Here is a 27709-nt window from a genome sequence, read left to right as displayed (position 1 = left end):
GTTTGAAATAGCTAGAATTGACTATAAATGAGCTGGCCTGTAAGCAAGCCATAAGTAGAAAGGGTTATAATAAAGTATTGTTTAATATTGTAAGTTATACTATTGGAATACTAACATTTCACATTTTGTTTTGTCTCGAAGCAAATGGTTATGAGCCTTAGAGTTTCTGAACTCCAAGTACTGTTGGGCTACGCTGGGAGAAACAAGCACGGACGCAAACACGAACTTCTCACAAAAGCCCTGCATTTGCTAAAGGCTGGCTGCAGTCCTGCTGTACAAATGAAAATTAAAGAACTCTATAGGCGGAGGTTCCCCCAGAAAATCATGACACCCGCGGACTTGTCCATCCCCAGTGTCCATTCAAGTCCTATGCCAGCAACTTTGTCTCCATCTACCATTCCACAACTCACTTATGATGGTCACCCTGCATCATCGCCGTTACTCCCTGTTTCTCTTCTGGGACCTAAACATGAACTGGAACTCCCACATCTTACATCAGCCCTTCACCCAGTACATCCGGATATAAAACTTCAAAAATTACCATTTTATGATTTACTGGATGAACTGATAAAACCCACCAGTCTAGGTAAGATTATTCTATGATGGTTATTTGGTTACTTGGGACAGAGGTGGGGAGACGCATTTTCATTTTAGAGTGTTAATTTGACTCAGTTTATTATTCATCATGAAATTTTCCTTTGGTAGTAGCATTCAGATTACAATAAGGATCTTTCAGTTTTAGACAGAATCAGATACATAAAAGTTATCTTTCAGGCAAAGGAGAAAAGTATAGTCAAGTTTCCAAGAATATAAACTTTTAAAGTGTAATATTTTAGGGGCACCTGGGTGGCTCAGTCAGTTAGGCAGCCGACTTCAGTTCAGGTCATGATCTTGCGGTCTGTGGGTTCGAGCCCCATGTCGGGCTCTGTGCTGGCAGCTCGGAGCCTGGAGCCTGCTTCAGATTCTGTGTCTCCCTCTCTCTCTGCCCCTCCCCTGCTCACACTCTCTGTCTCTTAATAATAAATAAATGTTAAAAAAATTTTTTATGTGTAATATTTTAGATTGTTGATTAATATTTTGCAATAATCCTTACAAATTAAAAAATTAAAACCTAATAATTTCTACCAGCCTCTAAATTCAGTTTTTAATTTTCAGGGTTGATGACATCTAAAACAAATGATTGACTAGTTTTGATTATTTAAATGAGTAAATGGTTTTAATTATTATAAAAGGAAAATTCAGCTTTGATGTCTAGTATTTTAATTTCAGCTGACTTTTTCAAGTGGATGTGTGTGCTTTGCAGGTGTGCACATGATCATGCTTTTATAATATGAATACTTGAAATTTTATTTACTGTGTTTTTATCATTATTTGATTAATGGATAGCATTTTAATAGGATTCAGTGTGTATTAGTCACTTTATTGCTCCATTACTACCATAGTTCATTTAATGCAGAATAAAACTGACTCTTTTTTGATCTCTAATACCTTTGTTGTAATATATTTAAAATATCAGATGTGCAGGTGCTGGTTTTTTGTTATAAATTAGTGGTAGACAAGCTGTGGCTGGCAAGACAAATCCTGTGGCCTGTTTATTGTGGACCTAATAAGCTAACAGTGTTTTGTGTGTGTGTGTGTGTGTGTGTGTGTGTGTGTGTGTGTTCATTCTCAAAGGCTTGTAAAAAAAAAAAAACAAAAGCGAAGAATAATATGCAACATAGACCATGTTTGTCTGCAAAACCTAAACTATTTATTGTCTGACCTTTACAGAAAAAGTTTGCTGACCCCTGTTACAAATCATTAAACATTTCAGTTAGGGGGATTGGTTAGTGTTGAATTTTGAGAACATACTCGAATTCATTGAATTGGGAAATGTTTGTCTTTAATTATATTTAGCAGAATTTACCTGAATAAATTCAGTTTATAGGAGTCATTTTCAAACAACATGAATTTTGTATCACATTATTTTTTAAAAATAGCTATTGCAGGGCAACCTAACACTTGTCAAAAACCTGTATGCTTATAAAACGTACACATGCTCATTATAAAAAATGAAAGTGCCAGAGTCCCTTCCTCATTAGTAGTTTGTGTATGCATATATAAACAAATTACGTTTTTTGTTTTTCAAGAAGGAGTCCTATTATACATCGTATTCTGTGACTTGCTTTTTTCCCCTTACTATAGACATTTCTCCTTGTCTGTGTTAATAATTGAAGTCCACACACATATAGACACACCACACACACACGCACGCACACATTCTAGCTCATTTCTTATTAAAAAACTGTATACTATTCTGTGATTTAAATGAGTTCTCTAGTAAAAGACAAGTTTTTCTAGTTTTTTGCTGCCAAAAACTGTGCTGCAGTGAACATCATCTGAAATTTAAAAGGAAAAACTGTTGGTGGCTTTGATTTGATTTGATTCCCAGTTCTCAAATTCTCTTCTGGTCTTAATTACTGTATCTTGCTGTTTTCATTTTCAGTAATATACATTTCAAGTACCAGTGTGAATAGATTGTATTTACATATGTATCTTAATTTTGTTATAAAGAGTAGGAATGCAAACTGGACACACATTATACTTATATTGGATAATAGTTTAAATCAATTAAATAAATTAAATTAGAATTGAGAGGATTAATTATTTTTATTTTACTGAAGTACTTTGCTTGAATATATTTGTTAAGTATTAATTTCTAATTGTCTACACTGTCTTTTCATGCCTTTTTAGCTTAACCTAATATATCATAATTTACATTTTGTATCGTATTGCTTTAATACTTCAGGATACTTTTATCCTTATGAACTTTTCAATGTACCTGATTTTCCTCTAAAAAGATAGTAAAAACAGATAGTTCATAAGAAATTATGTTCTTAAAAGCTGCAGTTTTCGATCTCTTTCTATAATGCTTTCCTCCCAGTGGCTGTTTTTAAAGAATAGGCAGTAAGTTTTAAATAATTTTTCCATCTTTACTCTTTATGTGAAAATTTATAGACTGCTTCAGTGGGTGTGTTTGTGTGATAATTTAAAAACAATTCCATAAAAATTTTCCCATCTTGATAACCAGTAAGTAAACCCTTGCATTTACAAAATTGACTAGATTGAAATACTGAAGGATTTACCATGAGACTTACTTAATTGGGCATTCTTTGTATTGTCAGTTCTCATTATTTGCACATTCTATCTTTGTGAATGTCTACTATCTCAAATTTATTTGTAATTCCAAAATCACATAATAATTGCATGGTCATTTTAGACACGTGCAGAGTGGTAAAAAAAAGTTGAGTCTTCTGACTCACACTTTCACACCTGTGGTTGAATAAGGTGACTCTCGAGGCCTTCTTGTTTTCAGCTTTCGTACTGTCAGTGTCCTCTTCTATGCTCTATTTAGTGCCGTGGTTTTTGCATTTTTGTGCTTTTTATTGGTGATTTCAGTTTTAAATAGCCCCCAACTATAGTGCTGAAGCTCTGTCTAGTGTTCCTAAATGCAAAAGGCTGTGATATGCCTCATGGAGAAAAAAATATATGCATTCAGTTTTGTTCAGGCATTAGGTAGTGCTGTTGGCGGTGAGGTCGATGTTAATGAATCACCAATATATATTAAGTAAGGAGTCCTTAAACAGAAACACAGCCTAAAACAAGGTTACATAGTGATCGGTGGATGAAGATGGAATCAGAGGCTTGTAGGAACTTAGTCCTATGTATTCCCTAAACTTGAATACTGGTTCAGTATTCACTAATTCATTGTTTGTGGTGACTTGTAGAACAATTACCACAAGTAACAAAAATTGATTGTGTATTTAAAGTATAATTTAATTTGAATACTGGTTTTTATTGAATAAATCCATTGTTTATGGTATACATACAAAATGAATAGGTGTTATAGAATTGCTTGGTGGTGTATAAATAGATTTCTAATTTCTCATTGCTATCATAGAATTAAAATAAAAGCCATTATTTTGGTTATGCATAAAGCAGTCTCACCAGAAAATAATTTGTGGAGGTTTATTGATTCAGTAAATATTCAAGGGAGGGAATGCTCAGTGAATCTGAAAAAGATTTATTGAAAAAAGGTTTTGAGTAATTTGCAGAGTTTAAGGTGAATGTATTTTAAAGCTCTGTTTTGTAAAAAGCGGAATAGAAGAGGGGCGCCTGGGTGGTTCAGGCAGTTGAGCTTCCAACTCTTGATTGCAGCTCAGGTCATGAACCCATAGTTTGTGGGATCGAGCCCTGTGTTGGGCTCTGGGCTGACAGTGTAGAGCCTGCTTGGAATTCTCTCTCTCTCTGCCCCTCCCCAGCTTGTGCTCGCTCTCTCTCTCTCTCTCTCTCTCTCTCTCTTAAAATAAGTAAATATGGGGTGCCTGGGTGGCTCATTCGGTTAAGCATCCAACTTTGACTCAGGTCATGATCTCGCAGTTTGTGAGTTTGAGCCTTGCCATTGGGCTCTGCGCTGGTGGTGCAGAGACTGCTTGGGATTCTCTCTCTGTGCCCCTTTCCCTCTTGCATTCTCTCTGTCTCAAATAAATACATAAAAAAAACAAACAAAACTTAGGAAAAAAACTTCAAAAAAAATTTAAAACCCCAAAAACAATAAAAGAAAATAATCTAGAAGATTCTTCAATGTTATTAAAGACTGTTTCTTCATTTAATGAAGTAACCACTTCACTTCATCACAGAATTTAGTTTTCTTTTTTCTTTCTTTTCTTTTCTTTTCTTTTCTTTTCTTTTCTTTTCTTTTCTTTTCTTTTCTTTTCTTTTCTTTTCTTTTTTGGGAGTACACACCAGCCTGGCGAGGAGCCCAACATGGGTCTTGAACTCATATGACCCTGAGATCAACAATCAGATGCTTAACCCACTGAGCCACCCAGGTGCCCCACAGAATTCAGTTTTATAAAGGGCTTTTTTGCCACTAGGTCATTTCCGAAAAGTTAAATGCCTCTGGTATTCTCTTTGTTTCTAAACATATACATTTAAAATCATTATAGGCTCATTAGAGTTTAGTTTTGACCTGTAGCCAGCTAGTTTATAACAATTATCACTTGAGACAATCACAATGTGACAAGTAAATTTAATTTTTCATTTCCTCCCCTCCTTTTGGCCTTAGCCCTTAGATTTAAACAGATTCTAAGATGTTCTGAATATAACTTGAATGGTTTTCTGCATGATTTATGTTTCTAGCTAAAATCACAACAATAGTTTTGGTATCCCCAATTTTATTAGGTAATTGTTATCCACTCTTAAACTCATTTTGTTATTATTTCTTTAACAGTGAGTAATTTTAAGGTCTTCATTCATTTTGGAACCACACATTAAAGAGAATTCTTTTCATTGTCCATAGTTAACTAGAAGAATTGGGAGATGAAGGGGTTGATTTATTTTTTTTGCCTATCATATTAAAATCTTGTTTGTAAGAGGCCTATTTTACATGCTTTTTTTTTCAATATATGAAATTTATTGTCAAATTGGTTTCCATACAACACCCAGTGCTCATCCCAAAAGGTGCCCTCCTCAATACCCATCACCCATCCTCCCCTCCCTCCCACCCCCCATCAAACCTCAGTTTGTTCTCCATTTTTAAGAGTCTTATGCTTTGGCTCTCTCCCACTCTAACCTCTTTTTTTATTTTTATTTTTTCCTTCCCCTCCCCCATGGGTTTCCGTTAAGTTTCTCAGGATCCACATAAGAGTGAAAACATATGGTATCTGTCTTTCTCTGTATGGCTTATTTCACTTAGCATCACACTCTCCAGTTCCATCCATGTTGCTACAAAGAGCCAGATTTCGTTCTTTCTCATTGCCATGTAGTACTCCATTGTGTATATAAACCACAATTTCTTTATCCATTCATCAGTTGATGGACATTTAGGCTCTTTCCATAATTTGGCTATTGTTGAGAGTGCTGCTATGAACATTGGGGTACAAGTGCCCCTATGCATCAGTACTCCTGTATCCCTTGGATAAATTCCTAGCAGTGCTATTGCTGGGTCATAGGGTAGGTCTGTTTTTAATTTTCTGAGGAACCTCCACACTGCTTTCCAGAGCGGCTGCACCAATTTGCATTCCCACCAACAGTGCAAGAGGGTTCCCGTTTCTCCACATCCTCTCCAGCATCTGTAGTCTCCTGATTTGTTCATTTTGGCCTCTCTGACTGGCGTGAGGTGATACCTGAGTGTGGTTTTGATTTGTATTTCCCTGATGAGGAGCGACGTTGAGCATCTTTTCATGTGCCTGTTGGCCATCTGGATGTCTTCTTTAGAGAAGTGTCTATTCATGTTTTCTGCCCATTTCTTCACTGCGTTATTTGTTTTTCGGGTGTGGAGTTTGGTGAGCTCTTTGTAGATTTTGGATACTAGCCCTTTGTCTGATATGTCATTTGCAAATATCTTTTCCTATTCCGTTGGTTGCCTTTTAGTTTTGTTTGTTGTTTCCTTTGCTGTGCAGAAGCTTTTTATCTTCATAAGGTCCCAGTAATTCATTTTTGCTTTTAATTCCCTTACCTTTGGGGATGTGTCAAGTAAGAGATTGCTACGGCTGAGGTCAGAGAGGTCTTTTCCTGCTTTCTCCTCTAGGGTTTTGCTGGTTTCCTGTCTTACATTCAGGTCCTTTATCCATTTTGAGTTTATTTTTGTGAATGGTGTGAGAAAGTGGTCTAGTTTCAACCTTCTGCATGTTGCTGTCCAGTTCTCCCAGCACCATTTGTTAAAGAGACTGTCTTTTTTCCTTTGGATGTTCTTTCCTGCTTTATCAAAGATTAGTTGGCCATACGTTTATGGGTCTAGTTCTGGGGTTTCTCTTCTGTTCCATTGATCTATGTGTCTGTTTTTGTGCCAATACCATGCTGTCCTGATGATGACAGCTTTGTAGTAAAGGCTAAAGTCTGGGATTGTGATGCCTCCTGCTTTGGTCTTCTTCTTCGAAATTCCTTTGGCTATTCGGGGCCTTTTGTGGTTCCATATGAATTTTAGGATTGCTTGTTCTAGTTTCGAGAAGAATGCTGGTGCAATTTTGATTGGGATTGCATTGAATGTGTAGATAGCTCTGGGTAGTATTGACATTTTGACAATATTTGTTCTTCCAATCCATGAGCAGGGAATGTTTTTCCATTTCTTTATATCTTCTTCAATTACCTTCGTAAGCCTTCTATAGTTTTCAGCATACAGATCTTTTACATCTTTGGTTAGATTTATTCCTAGGTATTTTGTGCTTCTTGGTGCAATTGTGAATGGGATCAGTTTCTTTATTTGTCTTTCTGTTGCTTCATTGTTAGTGTATAAGAATGCAACTGATTTCTGTACATTCATTTTGTATCCTGCAATTTTGCTGAATTCATGTATCAGTTCTAGTAGACTTTTGGTGGAGTCTATCGGATTTTCCATGTATAGTATCATTTTACATGCTTTTTAAAACCTTTTTCATTAATCTAAGATTTCTCCATATATATATCTATTCCTTCCCCCATCCAGAATTGATTTCACTTTTTTTTCATGTTCTTATAACATTTTGTTGTTAGTGCCTCAAAATGGTAAGGGTTCTGCTGTATTCATCTTGTATATATTCCTGTAATAGCTATCTATGACTTTGTTACATGGCAGTTGTTCAGTAAACATTTATTAGCTCTCCAATTTATCTAAATACAATAGAGTCTTTTACTTCACTCTGATTCAGTGAATTTTAATCATTTTACCATCTGAATACAACTGAAGCATACCACATTATCATAAACAGTGGCTTATGATAAGGATGGGAAATAGAGTTAGGGAGAAAAGAGGTGTCCTTCCTTTTATTATTTCTACTCCCACTCTGAACTCTATAGTTAATTGATGATTTGGATATTTAATATACTCTATACACCCTCCCACCCCCCAATTATAAAAGATATAACATGTTTTATATAGAATCCATAGAGAACACTTACTTTAGAGAGAAATTTAAAAATACTTCTATTGTGTTCTGGTCAGTCATTGTCTTGTGTGTGTTTGTGTTTCTTTTCTTTCTTTTTTTCTTTTTTTTTTTTTAAGGTTTGTTTATTTTTTGAGAGAGAGATGGAAAGAGTGCAAGCTGGGGAGGGGCAGAGAGAGAGTGAGAGAGAGGATCCCAAGCAGGCTCCACACAGTCAGTGCAGAGCTTGATGCGGGGCTCGAACTTACTCACTGAACCGTGAGGTCATGATCTGAGCCAAAATCAAGAGTTGGATGCTTAACCGAGTAAGCCACCCAGGTGCCCCACCCCCCCCTTTTTTAAGTTTTATTTATTTAAGTAATCTTTATGCCCAACATGGGTCTCAAACTCATGACCCCAAGATCGAGAGTCACACGCTCTTACAACTGAGCCAGACAGGCACCCCTTGTTTGTGCTAATTTCTGATTTTGTTTTAATGAAGAGGAGAATCTCAAATACTAGCTGATGTAACCCAGCATGTTCTTAGCCACTTACATTATTGATCCATATAAATAATGGGGCGCAGAAAATTTTTGTAGTATATTGTACAAATCTTTGTAGTATATTGAGCAACATGTGTTAGAAGTATACAGTACTTTGAAATCTCTTATTTGTATAGAGTGCCCCTATTGTGTCGCTCAGCTATGGAATTTACACAATTATAAAAATCAGAAGGACAAATCGTTTTGGATTAAAATATTATGTCCATTCAGAAGCAAGATATTTTCCCTCAATTCTTTAATATTATTTTTAGAATAATATCATTGTTTAGAATGTTATTGTTTATATTGTTTACATTTGCCTGTGTTAGAGCATAATGGTAAAAACACAAAATATTTTCATAGTGATTGAAAGAATATTTGGTTTGATTCAGATAAGAATAAACAGCCATTAATACTTGGGTTTATGTTTGTTAGTAATTTAGTTATTTCTCTTTTCCTTGACTGAGGTAAATTTTCAAAGAGAAACTAGATTTTTTTACAATGATGCCTTTACATGTTTTTAATAGTTTTAATTATTTCAAAGGCAAACATACAGAACAAACAGCTTTGCATTCATTTGGAGTACTCATGTAAAAGTTTGTTGAGTCATCTCAAGTTTTGCTGAGCCAAATTGTATCTTCTCAAGAGATGTCTTCCTTTTCAAGTTTTTGTTATTTATTTTATTTTATTTTATTTTATTTTATTTTATTTTATTTTATTTTATTTTTGTATTTTTTAAAGATTTTATTTTATTTATTTTTTTAAATTTTTTTTTTAATGTTTATTTATTTTTGAGACAGAGAGAGACAGAGCATGAATGGGGGAGGGGCAGAGAGAGAGGGAGACACAGAACCGGAAGCAGGCTCCAGGCCCCGAGCTGTCAGCCCAGAGCCCGACGCGGGGCTCGAACTCATGGACCGTGAGATCGTGACCTGAGCTGAAGTCAGACACCTAACCGACTGAGCCACCCAGGCACCCCAAGATTTTATTTTTAAGTAATCTCTATACACACAACATGTGGCTTGAACTCAATCCCAGGATTAAGAGTTGCATGCTCTATTGACTGAGCCAGCCTGGCATCTCTCTTTTGAGTTTTTTTTTTTTTTTTACATTATTTTTTTTATTCAGTTTATTTATTTGGGGGGGGGGAGGGCAGAGAGTGAGAGGGAGAGAGAGAGAATCCCAAGTAGGCTCTGCACTGTAAGTGCAGAACCCGAGGTGGGGCTGGAACCCATGAACCGTGAGATCATGACCTGAGCTGAAATCAAGAGTCAGATGCTTAATAGACTGAGCCATCCAGGTGCCCCCTCTTTTGAGGTTTTTCAAGGTCTTAGGCAGTACACCTGAATAAGTTTACATCATGTGTCTATGGATTAGCGATTTCTCATAGATTGGAATGAGGAATAATAATTGTTGTCATTGAGTATTATTTCTAATGTTCTAAATCAGTGCTCTTCTAGTTGATCAGCAAAGGATACAATGTTTCCTCTTATCCAAATTCGAACCAACTGATAAAAATGACACATAATGACTTAAACATTTTACTTTAATGTAAAACATATTAATGTATATTCATTTGCCAGTCTTTTGGTGTAGTTTAAAAGGCCTTTCCTTTGAGACTGCAGATTTCCTAGTTTTAGTTTTATTTTATTTATTTTAAATTTATTTATTTTTTGAGAGAGAGTGTTCCCATGTGTGCGGTGGGGAAGGTGCAGAGAGAGAGAGGGAGAGAATCCCAAGCAGGCTCTGCACTGCTAGTGCAGAGTCTGGTGTGGGGCTCGAACTGAGGAACTGTGAAATCATGACAGGAGCCAAAATCAAGAGTTAGACCCTCAACTGACTGAGCCACTCAAGCGCCCTGATTGCATTTTTTAAAAATAGGTATTTAATTTTTTCAATGCTTATTTTTGAGAGATAGAGTATGAGCAGGGGAGGGGCAGAGAGAGAAGGAGAGAATCCAAAGCAGGCTCCAGGCTCTGAGCTGTCAGCACAGAGCCTGACGTGGGGCTTGAACTCACCAACTGTGAGATCATGACCTGAGCTGAAGTCACACACTCAACTGACTGAGCCACCCAGGTGCCCCACTCATTGCATTTTTTTTTTAAGCAACTTGCTTTTGTTGGGGCTTTGCAGAGCATTTGACTTAAGTTTTCATAAAAACAGCAACTCTTCCTGCATTTAAATTTCATCAGTTTTATAGTATTTAAGTTTGTAATTGCAGGTGCAACTGGCATATAAACAGGTTTGAGAGAAAACACCTCTGACTCTGCAGTGCTTCTGCACTGGAGAGGAGTCTGTTGGTGCAGGCAGTCAGCTTGCCGGAGCACCAGTCAGGAAGTGGAGAGGCATTGGGGAAGAGCAGTTAATAGCAGGTCAGTTAAGAGGGTGTCTGTGGATTTTCTTATGCAACCATTCTGAAAATATTTAACTCTCCAAAGACCATGAACTTAGAAGTTTATTTGTTCTCTAGCCTGCGAATAATTTAAGTGGCTTCTTTGGAGGAACAACATGGATCATAAATGTTACGGTTGAGGTGTTTTGTTGTCGTTTGTTTTTAAAGAAACCTACTTTTATCTCCCTGTCACCTCTTTGGGAGGTTTAGATGGGAGGAAGCTCAGGAGAAATAGGGAGGTAGTAAGTGAATGTTGTTTTTTACCATACAGTTTTATGTTTGTAGTCTTTCTTTAGAATTCATTATACTCTAATTCTTTTCTAATTGAGGGCAGTGACCATAAAGAACAAGGACAAAATGAAACCATTTCACAGGCATTTTCTCTTAAATCTGATTCTTGTAAAAAACTGGAAATTGTCTGTGAAATGGTCTCCTCTTGGTCCTCCTCAGTTCTTAGAGTGTTGTAACATTTTTTGGAAAGCATTTGGATGCTACAAAGTGAAGTATCTGGAACACTAAGACATTGTGTCATTCTTCAGTTTGGGGTTAAACAAGTCACTTGTTTATGTTTTCTTTTTCTTTTTCTTTTTTTTAAGATTTAATTTTTAAGTAGTATCTGCACCCAGTGTGGGCTCAAACTTACTACCCTGACATCAAGAGTCACATATTCTACTGACTGAGCCAGGCTGGCGCCCTTATCTTTCTCTTTTAAATCTTGGAAGGTAGCTTCTATTTAAGTTTTAATGTTTGTTAAACAATCTTTTCCATTAAACATCATGAGTGTATATTATCTGGGTTCTATTTATTTGGATTTTCCTGAGCTTTGTCACACCGAGTTCTAACTTGATGTGGGACAATATACCGATGCTTCCTAGGGAAAACTGACAACTGAGGTGTACTGGGTTTATAGTCTCAGTATTTTAGAAAGCTAGGTTGATCTCTTTCCTTTTTAAAACAGAACACTTCCTATATAGAAAATTATAATTATTTTAGGCTTGGGAAGATGTATGAATAATTTATAGAAAAGGTTTGAATTTTATATATATATAGTGTGTGTGTGTGTGTGTATAAATTTGGGTTTTGCCTTCGAAAGGCAGCATATGCTTCAGCACTTCTAAATAGTTAAAATGATCCATCTTGTTTTGTGCAACATGGGTAAGGTTTCTGCTATATCTTAATAACGTTGGGTACCAGTGTTTTCCGCCAAGGGCTCCTCTAGCATTGGATTAGATTTCACAGTTTCCTTCTCCTCTCATTTTTTTATAATTGAGTTTGCCTTCCTCCACATGCCTGATAGCCACTGCCTAGAGATCAGGTGATACAAATTCAAGGACGCAGGCTCTGATAAGTATTGGAAAGGGCATTCAGAGGTTTTGTGATTCACTCTTCTCTGCTTTTAGAAAATTTGCCTTCTAACAATTCAATACAAGCTGTGCTCTTCTGTACTTGAATTTTGGGAAATCAAGGCACTAATTTTTTCTGTAGGTGGGTTTTTTTTTATCCTAATTTGGAAGCACTGGTTTCTGATTTCAAAGGAAAATCTAAGATTTACCTTCTAACGCTATATTCCTTTGTAGATAATTTAATATTTTGATTATTGTTTTTATAGTGGCTCAGAACCCCAAAGGCATCTAATGTGTTTTTAATAAATGGGTATCTGTGTTCTCAAGGGTTATCTTCGGAACTAAGAATGATAGACTTTTTTGGGTTGGAAAGGAATCTTGACAATAAGAATCAGTAAATCAGAGTCAGTAAAGAACCCTTCTGTGTAACTGTAAATATGAAATTAAAAATCTTAAATTGTGACATTAACAAGCCAGACATTTTGGTGCAGAAGCAAGTAAATACAGTTTAACAAAGAAATCCAACATATGAGATTTTGCTAGGATGAAATTTAAAGATCAAACATGTAGTGTGTACAGTGTTTGAAGTGCAGCCTTTCAGATTTCCCAGTGGGTTGTACACCACTTTGGCCCAGTCTCCCTGGCACAAATTGAGTTCCATGTGAGTTGCACCAGCCAGCTAGAGGAACTGCATCTGGTGATCATGGGACAGGTAGTATGGTGCAACAAAGGGAGAACCCAATTTTGGCAATCAATTTCTTTCCTTTTTTTATTATATTATTAAAATTTTTTTTTGCTGTTTATTTATTTTTGAGAAAGAGAAACAGAGTGCAAGCAGGGGAGGGGCAGAGAGAGAGGGAGACAGAGAATCCGAAGCAGGCTCCAGGCCCCGAGCTGTCAGCACAGAGCCCGACGTGGGTCTCGAGCTCACAGACTGTGAGATCATGACCTGAGCCGAAGTCAGACGCCTAACCGACTGAGCCACTCAGGAACCTCTCTTTCCTTTTATTAAAAGGAATTTTGTTGATAGATATCTGGGTGACTGGAAGATAGTTTTAAGCCATTCCCTTTCTTGAGCTATACTACTTTAGTGCTGGTAGTACTTGCAGATAGATGAACTGAGTAGTTGTGAGCAGAGATTAGTTCTAATTCTTTGGCACTACTGCTGCTAAATTTATTAAAACTAAAATGTAAATAAGCTTTAGATGTGCCAAATATGAGGATATTGCAGTTCAAAAGAAGCTGGATGTTGAATGTAGTATTAGAATTAAATCACTTTAAGGTAGGTAAAAATATAAAGGCTGAATTATTTCTACCTGTTCTCTGTAGTTCCTAAAATTTTGTTTCACAGTTTATTTTAGAGCTATATTTTTGAATATTTTATTTCTGTTCTTAAATTTTGTTTTTATTAAACATTTTTTTTTAATGTTTATTCATTTTTTGAGAGACAGAGAGAGACAGAGCATGAGAAAGGGAGGGGCAGAGAACGAGGGAGACACAGAATCCAAAGCAGGCTCCAGGCTCTGATCTGTCAGCACAGAGACCAGTGCGGGGCCTGAACCCACCACCTGTGAGATCATGACCTGAGCTGAAGTCAGACGCTCAACTGACTGAGCCACCCAGGTGCCCCTTGTTTTAATTTTAAAAGTAATGATTTTAATACATAAGATGGATCAGAAGTGAAATCATTTGTGTATAATATATTCATAACATTTTATGCTTTTTACCACCTCCCCACATAAACTTTAAATGTAAAGTAAGCAATTTATGTTTACATACAACTTGCACAAAGAAAATTTTGGATTAAGTTGGTTACATAAAAATGTTAAGGGGCGCCTCGGTGGCTCAGTTGGTTAAGCGTCCAGCTTCTGCTCAGGTCATGATCTCACAGTTCCTGAGTTCAAGCCCCACGTTGGGCTCTGTGCTCACAGCTTAGAGCCTGGAGCCTGCTTTATATTCTGTCCCCCTCTCTCTCTGCCCCATCCCCACTTATGCTCTTTCTCTGTCTTAAAAGTAAATAAAACATTAAAAAAAATTACAAATGTTAAACCTCTGTGCATCATGGTTTTTTAAAAAAGTGTAAAAATAAATACTAAACAAAATAATCTCAAACATAAGACTAAAGGAAGGAACTCACAAATCAATACCAAAACTGCTAAGACTCTGTTAGGCAAAATATATGAATAGTTAAGTTATACAAGGGGAAATACAACTAGGAAACATGAAACTATACTCAGTTACTGGTTCTTTTTTTTTTTTTTTTTTAAGTTTTATTTATTTTGAGAGAGAGAGAGAGAGCGAGTGTGTGCAACCACATTTGGGGGAGGGGCAGGAGAAGGAGGGACAGAACAGAATCCCAAGCAGGCTCCCACACCATCAGTGCAGATCCCAACGTGGGGGTGGAACTTACCAACCATGAGATCATGACCTAAGCGGAGGTCAAGAGTTGGACCCTTAACCAACTGCGCCACCAAGACGCCCCTCACTGTTACTAGTTCTTAAAGAAAATTCAAAATAAGTCAGTGAGGTTTTAATCTTGTTTGTAGTACTAGATTTAAAAATATATATATATTTCTATCCATTATTGATGAGATTTGTTAAAATGTATGTTCACTGCTGGTAATAATTTGGAGTACAGCTCTTTGAGAGTAGAGTTTGCCGATATGTAGCAAGAGCTTAAAAGTACATTTTGATCTGTTAATTCCACCTTTGGGAATCCAAAGCCTAAGAATATTCAATGTAACATTATTTCTAATATAAAAATTAAAAATAATCTAAATATCCAGTAATAGAAAATACTTAACCTGTGATGTATCTACTATGTAGAATATTTTAAGGCAGAGTTAAAAATGATTATCATGAAGTCTTGAATATAGGAGGTGGGGAGAGAAATGGGATACATAAATAAAAATTGTTGGGCACTTACTCTGACAAGCATTAAACTAGGAGTTTATATCGGTTGTCTCATTTAAGCTTCCAAACAACTTTGGAAGCTTAGACCAATAGCGTAAATATTACAAAAGAAGTAGCTGAGATCTGCAGAAGGTAATTCACAAAATGGAAGTGATGGGGCCAGGATTTGAATACAAGTTTGCTTCCAAAGCCAATGTTTTTCCCGTTATATAACAGAAGATATTAAAAATAAAAAGATTTTTTACAGGGTGCCTGGGTGGCTCAGTCAGTTAAGCATCCGACTTCAGCTCAGGTCATGATCTCATGGTTCATGGGTTCAAATTCCTGCGTTGGGCTCTGTGCTGACAGCTCAGAGCCTGGAGCCTCCTTCGTATTCTGGGTCCCCCCCCCCCCCCCCCTTTCTGCTCCTCCACTGCTCACATTGTGTGTCTCTCTCTCTCTCAAAAATAAAATTAAACATTAACAAATATTTTTTTAAAAAAGAAGGATTTTTTAAAATTGTTCCTTGAAGTAATTTGTCAGTTTTATAACATCTTTTTCTCTCAGTTTTATTTAGAAAAATCTTGAATTTTTTTTTTAGTAGAATTTATTGGATCTACAAAATGGAAGCACTGTTTTGAAATTTACTTTTAGAGTGCTACTGAAGGTGTTTTTGTATTCCATATACATACATTGAAAGAGGGTTTGAGATTTTAATTTTACATGATAATCTTTACCAGTATACATTGTAAATGAAATGGAGTTTTATTTCAACAAATCATTTTGGACCTGTATGAAATTCACAGCACATATGAGGAATTCTGATTTATCACCTCTAGATGTTAGTCCCTAGATTAAGAAAAAAAAGTGTGTTAAAATTATACATCCTTCATAACTCAGTACCTAAATATTTCAAAGAGAACTCAACTTTTTTTCAGTGCTGTCTAGATTTTAGTTTTTGTGCTAACATTTATTCTCTTAAAATGACACACACACACACACATATACGTGTGTGTGTGTGTGTATATATATATAGTTCAAAATATTTCTGATGATTTTTAATATTTTGGAGGAGCAAATCTTCTTTTGCCTTAAAGAAAATAACTTACACTATTTTCTAAGGTGTGGAGAGAGAGACCTTAACAATAAGATGAAGATTATAAGGCTCATCAAAAACAGTAGAAAAAAGGAATTTTTTTTAAGTTCTTCTAAAATTACTTGAATAAAAGAGAAATGAAATAGAGTTACAGAAGACTCACTTATTTTGGTTATTTGGGTTTTTTTTGTTGTTGTTGTTTGCTGATTTTTATCCTTTTCTTATGGATCAAGCCACTATAAAACATTCTAAAAGAGCAAAGATCTTAATAAAGCATATTTTCATTCTTATGTGAATACCTCTGGTTATGGAAGTAGAATCTTCTCCATCCCTTCTTGCCAAGAAATCTGTGACTTTTTAAAAAACATAAATATAAAAATAACTTATTTTTATTTTAAAAATTTATTCATTCAACTAATATTTTTTAGGTGCCTTTATGCCAAGCACCATTCTAGTTGCTGAGAAAGAATAACACATGGTTCTTCAAAGAGTTCATGATATGGTGGAGGAATCAAAAATACATTAGTTCATTTAGAAATACAAGACCAAGTAAACTAAAAGGCATAACCCAGGGATAAAAATTAAAGGGATTTTATTCACCAGGGATCATGAATTTATCATTTTTGTTCTGTGTAATAGTGGAATCAGAATTACTGATTTCTGTTAAATACAGAAATTTTCCATAGCCTGAGTCTTCTGAATTGTATTTATTATCATAGTACAGTTGACCCTTGAACAACATAGTTTAAACTGGATGGGTCCATTTACGTGCAGGTTTTTGTTGTTGTTTTTACAAATATACTGTAAATGTATTTTCTTTTCCTTAACATTTTCTTTTTCTTAACATTTTTTTTCCCTTTATGGTTAGAATACAGTACATAATACCTATAACATACAAAATATGTGCTGTTTATGTTATTGGTAAGGCTTCTGGTCAAGAGTAGGCTATTAGTAAAGTTTTGGAGGAGTCAGGTTACATACAGATGTTCAACTGCGTGAGGGTCAGTGCCCCAAACCCCTTTGCTGGTCAAGGGTCAGGGTATATACATGCATTTCCATAAATGTCACTTCATTTCTTTGCACTCCTCTAGAATGTAACATAGTATGATCATAAACCTGAGCTTTCTCCTTTCCGTGAACATACAGGTTATTTCCTTTTTTTTTTTCTTTTTTTTTTTTTTTGCTGTTTATACCAGTGAACATCCTTGTGTGTGTGTGTGTGTGTGTGTGTGTGTGTGTGTGTGTGTGTGTGTGTCTATAATCCTTATATATAAGAATATGTATTTTTGTATGTATGTATTTCTTTAAATCTTTAGTAGTTTTACTAGGTGAAAGGATATACATACTTGTAATTTGCTACTGTCAGTGCTTTCCTGACCCTAAAATAAAGAGTTATACTCCTATGAACATTCTTGTGAGTGCCTATTACCAACAGTTTTATCAGTAATTTAAGAAATTTTATGAACTGACAAAATGAAAATAATATTTTGTTTTAATTTGCATGCCTTTGCTTACTGCTAAGGTTGAACATTTTTATGGTCATTAACCATTTGTAGTTCCTGAATTGCTTGTTCATATTCTTGCTCATTTGCTTAGTATGTTTTTTTTTTCTTATTGGTTTGTATTTTGTGAGTAATGCATACTAGTCAGTTCACTATTATATGTTGTAAATATTTTATCTCGGTCTGTCACTTACCTTACGTAATTCATAAAATCTTTCATCACACAGAAGTTGAAAACAATTAAGTTGTCAAATCTGTTAGTTGTTACTCTTATGGTGTTTGGATTTTTAAAATAATAGCTTCATTGAGATATAGTTCACATACTTTAAATTTCACCCTGTTAAAGTGTACATTTCAGTCGTTCTCTAGTATATTCATGGAGTTATGCATCCATCACCACAGTTTAATTTAAAAAAATTTCATCACTCTGAAAAGAAACACTGTACTGATTAGCAGTCATTCCCCTCTCTTCTAAATCCCTGCAAACCACTAATCATCTTTCCATCTCTATGGATTTGCCTGTTCTGCATGTTTCATACAAATGGAGTCATACAATAGATGGCCTTTTGGGACTGGCTTCTTTGATTTAGCATGATGATTTTAGAGTTCATCAATGTTACAGCATGCATCAGTAGTACTGCATTCTTACAGTTTTTTAAATAAAGTTTATTTTGAAAGAGAGACTGAGTGGGGGAGGTGCAGAGAGAGAGGGAGAGCGAATCCTAAGCAGGCTCCATGCCAGCAGCACAGAGCCTGACATGGGTCTTGATCTCACAAACCATGAGATCACAACTTGAGCCAAAATCAAGAGTCAGATGCTTGACGGAGCCACTCAGGCGCCCCATAGGGTATATAATTTTTAGTGAGATGTGTCTAAGTTCCTTTTTAAATTTTAAAAATTGTGGTAACATATTCACCCTCGTACATTTTTAAGTGTACAATTCAGCGATGTTAAGGATATTCATATTATTGTGCAGAAGACTGCTAGAACTTTTTATCTTGCAAAACTGAAACTATACCCATTAAACAATTCCCATTTTCTCCTACCCTCAGCCCTTTGGTAACCACTATTGTATTTTTTGTTTCTAAGAATTGGACTAGTTTAGATACCTCATGTAAGTGGAGTCATTCAGTATTTGTCTTTGTGACTGGCTTATTTCACTTAACACAGTGCCCTCAAGATTCATCCATATTGTAGCATGTGACAGGATTCCTTCCTTTTTAAGGCCAATAAATATTCCATTGTATGCATAGTCTACATTGGCTAAACCAGTCATCTGTAGCTGGACATTTAGGTTGCTTCCACCTCTTGGCTCTTGTGAATAATGCTGCTATGAACATGGGTGTGCAGGTATCTCTTTGAGGTTCTGCTTTCAGTTCTTTGGGGTATATATCCAAAAAGTGAGAGTGCTGGATCATATGGTAATTCAGTTTTTTTCAGTGGCCACCATACTGTTTTCCATAGTGGCCGCACCATTTTATGTCCCTACTAACAGTGCACAGGGTTCCAGTTTCCCTGTATCCTCAGTAACACTTCTTTTCTTTTTTTTTTTAGTAGCCATCCTAATGGGTGTGAAGTGGTTTCTCATTGTGGTTTTGATTTGCATTTCTCCAGTGATTCATAAGGGTGAACACTTATTCATGTGCGTGTGGCCATTTGTGTATCTTATTTGGAAAATGGTCTATTCAAGGCCTCTGCGTATTTAAAAAAAATTTTTTTTTACATTTATTTATTTTTGAGAGAGAAAGAGAGAGAGAGCGAGCACAAGTAGGGGAGGGGCAGAGAGAGACAGAGACAGAGAATCCAAAGCAGGCTCTAGACTCTGAGCTGTCAGCACACAGCCTGACATGGAGCTTGAACTCACAAACCGTGAGATCATGACCTGAGCCGAAGTCAGACGCCTAACCGACTGAGCCACCCAGGCGCCCCCCTCTGCCTATTTTTTAATTGGGTTTTTCTTGTGGAGTTGTTGGGGTTCTTTATTTTGGGTTCTTTATTTGAGTTCTTTATTTTGAACCCATGACCAGATACATGATTTCCAGATATTTTCTGCCATTCTGTAGGTTGCCTTTCATTCCTTTGATGAGTAGATTTTAAGTTTGGTGTAGTCCCAACTGTCTGTTGTCTGTGCTTTTGGTGTCATATCCAAAAAATCATTGCCAAATGTCTTATCATGAAGTGTCTCCCCTGTGTTTTCTTCTAGAAGTTTTATAGTTTCAGGTCTTTAATCCATTTTTAGTTAATTTTTGTATATGTTGTAAGGTAGGGGCCCAGCTTCATTATGTTGCACCTGGATATTTAGTTTCCCCAGCACCATTTGTTGAAGATACTGTTTTTTCCCCATTGTGTGGTCCTGGCACCTTTGTTGAAGATCATTTGACCTAATGTGTAAGAGTTTATTTCTGGGCTTATTCCTGTTCAGTTGGTCTCTGTGTCTGTCTTTATGCCAGTACCACACTGTTTTGATTACTGTAGCTTTTTTACGTGTTTTGGCATCAGGAAATATGAAGCCTCTGACTTTGTTCTTTTTAAGATTGTTTTGGCTACCTAGAATCCCTTGAGATTTCATATGAATTTTAAGATGAATTTTTTGTTTGTTTCTATAGAAAATGCCATTGGGATTTTGATAGGGCTTGCATTGAATCTGTAGATCACTGTATAGTATGGACATTTTAACAATATTAAGTCTTCTAATCCACGAGCATTGGATGCATTTCCATCTACCCTACTTTGTGATTTTCTCCATACAAGTCTTTCACCTCTTTGGTTAGGTTTATTCCTAAGGATTTCATCCATTTTGATGCTATAGAAAATGGGATTGTTTTTTTAATTTCCTTTTCAGATTGATCATTGTTAGTGTAGAAACACAACTGATTTTTGAGTGTTGATTTTTGTATCCTACAGCTTCATGAATTTTATTCTAATAGTTGTTTTGTGGAATCTTTAGGGTTTTCTACATATAAGTCATATTGTGTATGAACAGAGATGATTTTACTACCTTTCAAATTAGGATGTCTTTTATTTCTTTGCTTATTTACATAATGGACTTCTGGTATGATGTTGAAAAGAGAGTTGGCCTTGTTCTTGAACTTAGAAGAAAAGCTTTTAGTCTTTTACCATTGAGTATGATGTTAGGTGTGGGTTTTTCACATACGGCCTTTATGATGTTGAAATAGTCTCCTTATACTCCTAGTTTGTTCAGTGTTTTTTTTATCATGAAAGGTGTTTAATTTTGTCAGATGCTTTCCGTTAGTTGGAATGATCATGTGTTTTTTTCTTTCATTCTGTTAATGTGGTATATCACATTGATTAATTTTCATATTTTGAACCATCCTTTCATTCCATGAATAAACCCCACTTGCTTTTGGTGTATAATCCTTTTCATATGCTGTTGAATTTGAAGAGTGGACATTCTCATCTTTCTCTTTAGAGGGAAAGTATCTAGTCTTTCACCAGTGAGTATGTTAGCTGTGAATTTTTTTCATAAATGCCTTTTTTGTTGAATTTGTTTTTTAATCATGAAAATGTGTTGGAATTTGTTTACATGCCTTTTATCCATTTATTAGGGGTGATCCTGTGGTCCATGTCTTTTAGTCTATTAATATGGTCTGTGATTGCTTTTCATATGTTAAACAGTGGCTTTTGGATTTTGTCTGATTTCGGAGGACCCATCCTATCTCTAAGATAAGTAAATTAAAAGTGCCTTGCATTTTCCATTTCTGACAGTGAAATATTTGGTTTTTTTTAGATGAACTCTAGAGATTTTTTTACTTATTGAGAGTAAAGCTCTTATTTTCTCCCAAGACTTCTTTTGAATGAATATTTTTTTGGACTTTATTCTGTTCTACTGATTTGTTTGTATATTTCTCCACCAACATGGAATTACTGTGTTTAATATTTTTGATTGTTTTAAAACTTTCAAATTGGTAATATATTCACTGGATATAAAAACCAAAAGTTATAAAAGGCTTTATAATGAAAAAGAAGTTCCTCTCCTACCTTTATCTCAACCACAGGTGTTGCTTTCAGTTCCTTTTTTGTCTTTCCAGAGAGTTCTCTGCATATGCAAACATTTGCCACATTCTTTTTTTAATATCTACTTACTGTGTGATTGATTGGACTATCCTTTATTAAATATTCTCCTACTGATTAACATTTAGGTAGTTTCCTGCTTTTAAAAAATAGCACTACAGAGAATGTTTTGTAACATATATCACTGTGCACATGTCTAAATGTATAAAATAGTTTTTTAAGATAAATTCCTAGAAGTAGAATGTGTATTTAGAATTTTGATAGTTATTGCCAAATTTCCCTCTGTAGAAGGTTTGTGCTATTTCCTAATCCTAGGCTGTGCAGAGAGTTTTTTCTCCTGTGCCTTTAATAACACCATGTGTTTTTAAACTTTTTGATCATTTTAAAATAATAGGTAAATATTTGTAACTCATTATTTATAGTTTTTTTTTTTTTTAAGTTTATTTTTGAGAGAGAGAGAGCAGGGAAGGGATAGAGAAAGCGAGAGGGAGACACAGAATCTGAGGCAGGCTCCAGGCTCTGAGCTGTCAGCACAGAGCCCAACATGAGGGCTTGAACCCATGAACTGTGAGATCATGACCTGAGCTGAAGTCGGATGCTCAACTGACTGACCCACCCAGGCACCTCTTAACTCATTATATATAGTTTTAACTTTCATTTCTCTTTAGAGTGAGAGTGAAGTTTTTTAATATATGTATATTATATTGCTTTTTGTTTGAATTGTTCATGAACTTTTCCCATTTAAAAATTGGCGTGTTGGACATTCTTCTCTGACTTATAGAATTAAGGAATTTAGCACTTTGATAAATTGCAACCATTTTTTGCTCTAGTGTGATACCTTTTGCCTTTATTTATGATTGGTGTTGGAAATTTGCCACCCATTCCTTTTAGTTGTTTAAGTAGTATTTCATGGTATGGATATATCACTGTTTCTCTACCTGTTCACCTTTTTGCATTTTGGTTTCCGATTTTTGTCTGTCACAAATAATGGTATTACAAGTATTCATGAACAGGTTTTTGTATGGACATATGTTTTGCCTCTTTTGGCCAAATGCTCAGGAGTGAGATTGCTGGGTCATATGTGTAAGTGTATGTTTAGTTTTTTAAGTAAAACACCAAACCATTTTCCAGAGTTTGTACCGTTTTACGCTTCCAGTGGCAATGTCTGAGATCTAGTTTTTCTGCATCCTTGCCAGCATATTTTTGTCACTTTTTAATTTTAGGTGATTAAATGTAGGTAGGTAGTCGGAGTTGCTTTATGTATTCTAGATACTAGTTCTTAGGTATGTGGTTTGCAAATACTTTTTTCCAGTCTGTAACTTGTGTTTCTTTTTTCTGAACTTTTGATTTGGAATAATTATAGATTTATAGGAAGTTGTGAAGAAGTGTACAAGAAGAAATGTCCTCTGTACCCTTCACTCAGCCTTCCCTATTGTTAGCACTTTTCCTAACTGTAGAGTAGTCTCAAAACCAGGGAATTGACATTCACAGAGCTTATACAAATTTTACTAGATATTCATGCACTCATTTGTGTGTGTGTGTAAGTCTGTGCAGTTTTATCACATGTATAGTTTCACGTAACTACCACCACAATCGAGACACTGTAAGACTCCTTCTTGCTGCCTTCTTGTTTTATAGCCTCACTCACCCCCTTCCCCCATCCCTAGTCCCTGGCAGCCACTCATCCGTTCTCTGTCTGTAAGTTATGTTGTTCCACCAATGTTTTATAAAAGGAATCCTTATGTATTCTTTGAAGATTGGCTTTTTTCATTCAGCATAATTTCCTTCAGGTTCGTCCAAGTTGCGGTGTCCATCAGCAGTTGTTTTTTATTGCTAGGAATTACCTCATCATGTGGTACACTACCATTTGCTTAACCATCTTACCCACTGAAGGACTTTTAAATAGTTTTCAGTATTTGGCTATCATGAATAAAGTTGCTATGACCATTTACATACAAGTTTCTGTGTGGAGATAGGTTTTCAATTCTCTGTGATAAATGCCCAGTAGTTCATTTGCTGGGCCATATGGTAAGTTCATTTTTAGTTTTAAAAGGCACTGTAGGGGCACCTAGGTGGCTCAGTTGGTTTAAGCGTCTCTTTGATTTCAGCTCAAGTCATGATCTCAAGTTTGTGAGATTGAGCCCCGCATTGAGCTCTGCACCGACGGCGCGGGAGCCTGCTTGAGATTCTGTTTCTCCCTCTCTCTGCCCCTCTCCTCCTCATACTCATGCACACTCTCTCAAAATAAGTAAACTTTAAAAAATAAAAGGAACTGCAAAATTATTGTCCACAGTCACTATACCATTTTACATTAGTACCAGCCAGGTCTAAGTGATCCAGTTTCTCTGCATCCTTGCCAGCATTTGGTGCTATCATTATTTGCTATTTTAGCCATTCTGATAGATGTGTATAGTGATACCTCATTGGGGTTTAATTCTCATTACCTTAATGGCTAATGATGTTAAACATCTTTTTATTTGCTTATTTGCCATTTGAATATACTCTTCAGTGAAATTTTTCTTCATCTTTTGTCCATTTTATAATTGGAGTCTTTGGGTTTTTTTTTTAAACTAATGAGTTTTCAGAATTCTTAATATATTCTAGATACTATTCCTTTGTTGAGTATGTGGTTTGCAGTTATTTTCTTCTACTTGTTTTTTAATCTTCTTAATAAGGTCTTGTGCAAAACAAAGGTAAAAAAATCTTTTTCTTTCGTAGATTGTGCTTTTGATGTCAAGTCCGCGTACTCTTTGCCTAACCCTAGATCTGAAAGATTTTCTCTTATGCTTTTTCCTAAAAGCTTTATATTTTTATGTTTTACAGTTGAATTTGTGACTCATAGGTTGTTACATTTTATATAAAGTGAGGTTTAGGTTGGGGTTCTTTTATGGCTGGCTCATTGCTCCAGTACCATTTGCTGAAAATGATATCCTTTCTGCAGCGTATGTACCTTTTCAGAAAATAGTTGTCTGCACTTGTATGAGTCTGTTTCTGGGTCCTTTGTTTTGTTCCACTGATGTCTCTGTCTGTTTCCCATCTATACCACATGTTCTTGATTACTGTAGCTATCTAAGAAGTCATAAAAATCAGGTAGGGTGATTTCTCTAACTTCATTTTGTTTATAAATTCTTTTAGTGGGGCGCATGGGTGGCTAAGTCGGTTCAGCTCCGACTTTGGCTCGGGTCATGATTCTCACGGTTTTGTAAGCTCGAGCCCCATGTTGGGCTCTCTGCTGTCAGCACAGAGCCTGCTTCCGATCTTCTCTCTCCCATCTTTTGTTCCTCCCCTGCTTGGACACGCTTATGTGTGCACTTGTGCGCTCTCTCTCAAAAATAAACATTAAAAAAAATTAGCTCTGTTTTAAAAGAAAAATTCTTTTAGCTATTCTGGTTTTTTGGCCTTTACCTACAGGTTTTGAGTTCTGTATCTCTATAAAAAAAAATCTTACTGGGAGTTCGATAAGAATTGCATTAAGCCTGAATGTCAATTTAGTGAGAGTTAATTGTTTTTCTGTGTTGATTCTTCTAATATGTGAACAGGGTATGTCTCTTCATTTATTTAGATCTTTGATTTTGTTGATCAGCAGTTTGTAGTTTTCAGTATAGAAGTCCTGCACTTGTTTGTTAGAGGTGTACCTTAGAGTTCTACTTTTTGGAGTGATTATAGATGTTATTGTATTAAATTTTTTTTTTGTTTTCATGTGTTCATTGCTAGTATATAGATGTATAGTTGATTTTTGTTGCTGTTGTTGATTTTCTATCTTGTGACCTTGCTATAAGGTCACTCTTAGTTTTAGGAAGTATTTTGTAAAATTTTGGGGATTTTCTAGATAGATTACTATGTCATCTACAAAAACAGGGACTTTTCTTCTTTGCCATCTATATACCTATTATTCGCTTAGTTTGCCTTATGGTACTGTTTGGGATTCCAATACAGTATTAATACTGATGAGAATGAAAACCCTTTCTTAGTGTTCAATCTTAGGGGGAAAGCCTCAAGATAAATTGTTTTGTTTTTCTTCTATTTTTGGACTTTGTCCCTTGAAGTCTGCCTTGTTTTTTGTCATTATTCTTGCTTAAGTTTTTTAACATCTGCCTAATAGAAACTTTATTCTTTGTTTTTTCACCCTTTTGTGGCATTTGTGGCATAAAGCATCTGTGCTTTATGTTTTTTGAATAACAGTTTCCTAAAGATATAATTCACATATTATAAAATTCACCTTTTTAAAGGGTACACAATTCATTGGTTTTAGTATAGTCATAGAGTTGTGCACCCATCACCGCTATCAATTTTAGAATATTTTCATCACCCCAAAAAGAGACCCATTATCAGTCACTCCTCATTCTCACCTCCCCCTGCCCCCCTGGAACTACTGATGTCATTTCTGTCTCTATGGATTTGCTTGTTCTGGACAGGTTATATAAGTGGTATCATACAGTATGTGACCTTTTGTGACTGGCTTCTCTTAACATGTTTTCAAGGTTCATTCATGTTGTAGCTCGTGTCAGTACTGTATTCCTTTTTTATGGCAAAATAACATTGTATGGATATACCACATTTTAATCCATTCATCAGTTGATGGACATTTGGATTGTTTCTGCTTTTTAGAAATTATGAATATTGCTGCCATGAATATTTCATGTACAAGATTTTGTATGGATGTACATTTTTAATTCTCTTCATTATATACCTAGGAGTGGAATTACTGGGTCATATGGTAACTCTGTATTTAACATTTGATGTACTGCCAGATGTTTCCAAAGTGGCACCATTTTACATTCTCACCAATAATGTGTGAGGGTTCCTGGTTCTCCACATCCTTGTCAAAACTTGTTATTGTATGTCTGTTATTATAGCCAATCTAGTGGGTATGAAGCGGTATCTGATTGTGGCCAGTTTCTCTCTTATGCATAGCAAGCCTGTGGCTGGCTTTTTAACAACTCAATCTAAAAATGTAACTTATTCTCATTTTTATGCTATCACTGTTACATTTGTTCTTTGTTCTGCCGTCTTTGTTTTCTTTGGTCATTTATTTTTCTTTCTTGACCTCTGTGAGATGAATTATGTATGCTCTCTTTGCTTCCCTTCCATTTTCTAGTGTTTTATCAATTCTCCATGCTATTTCTGTTTTACAAGTAGTTACCGTTTGAAATTTACCAAACACCAAGTCAATACCAGAGTTTAAACTTAAATTTTCCTACGTACATCAGTAAAATTTCAGTGTAATCGGTGTGTCTTGTTTCTCTTTCCCCCTTCATTAATTTACTCACTGGTTTGTTTTACTAGAAATGTGTTCGTGGCTTATTCCTCAGGTTTTCTATTAACAATTAAAGCTTACATTAGGAGGTATTGACAGAAAAAGCATTTTCCTTCATTGCATAAGGATCTAAATCTTTAAATAGACTGAATGATTATGGTCATGAAAGAATTGCTGCCAAATGGAAAAATATACATTCATCTTTAGTGCTTTCCTTCAGATTATTTTTAGAGGACTCTGTAGAGTCCAAAGCTATGAAGTAGTCATTCAACTCAGGGTAGGTGGGGAGGGGATAAGAAAGTCCGATGGATACATTGAGAGATTGAGTTAAAGTTCAACCAAGAGAGTGGAGCTCTGATAATATTTAACATGCCAAATTGCAACTGTATCCATCTAGCAGATTAGGAAATTCAGATTTTCACATTCACTCAGGATGTGAATCGTTAACTCCCTATTTAGTATAAATAATACATTATTGCTTAACAGACAGCATTGATACTATTTCCTGTATTTTTATCTTAGGTTGAAGTTTCTCCAAAATTCATCTCATGCTTACTTTTAGGTAAAGTCAGTCAGGCCATATGTCTGTATTTATCATTTGTGTTTTTGTGTGTCATTTGCTTACGCTTGTATAGATCAGGGAGTACTTTTGAAGTCAATTTCAAGACAAGATTGTGTTTATGTATGTGGTGGTTTTTCATATTAATTCTCACCTTCCTGCCATAAGATGTGGATTTGCTAAATCAGAATATTTGGAGAAGAATGATACTTT

The 27709-nt window shown here is 35.6% G+C and overlaps 1 protein-coding gene across 7 annotated transcripts in view; it reads left to right on the top strand.

Annotated features, from left to right (window-relative positions):
- The window catches only part of PIAS1 (protein inhibitor of activated STAT 1), a 129318-nt gene that overhangs the window by 36428 nt on the left and 65181 nt on the right, over positions 1-27709 (top strand). For all 7 annotated transcript variants that reach the window (XM_047861235.1, XM_047861231.1, XM_047861234.1 and 4 more), the window contains exon 2: positions 142-586. In XM_047861235.1, coding sequence (XP_047717191.1) covers positions 142-586 — 445 coding nt within the window. The remainder of the gene's footprint in view (positions 1-141; positions 587-27709) is intronic.

This window comes from Prionailurus viverrinus, chromosome B3 (genome assembly GCF_022837055.1).
Source record: "Prionailurus viverrinus isolate Anna chromosome B3, UM_Priviv_1.0, whole genome shotgun sequence".
NCBI lineage: Eukaryota > Metazoa > Chordata > Mammalia > Carnivora > Felidae > Prionailurus > Prionailurus viverrinus.
This window is presented reverse-complemented; position numbering and strand designations above follow the sequence as displayed.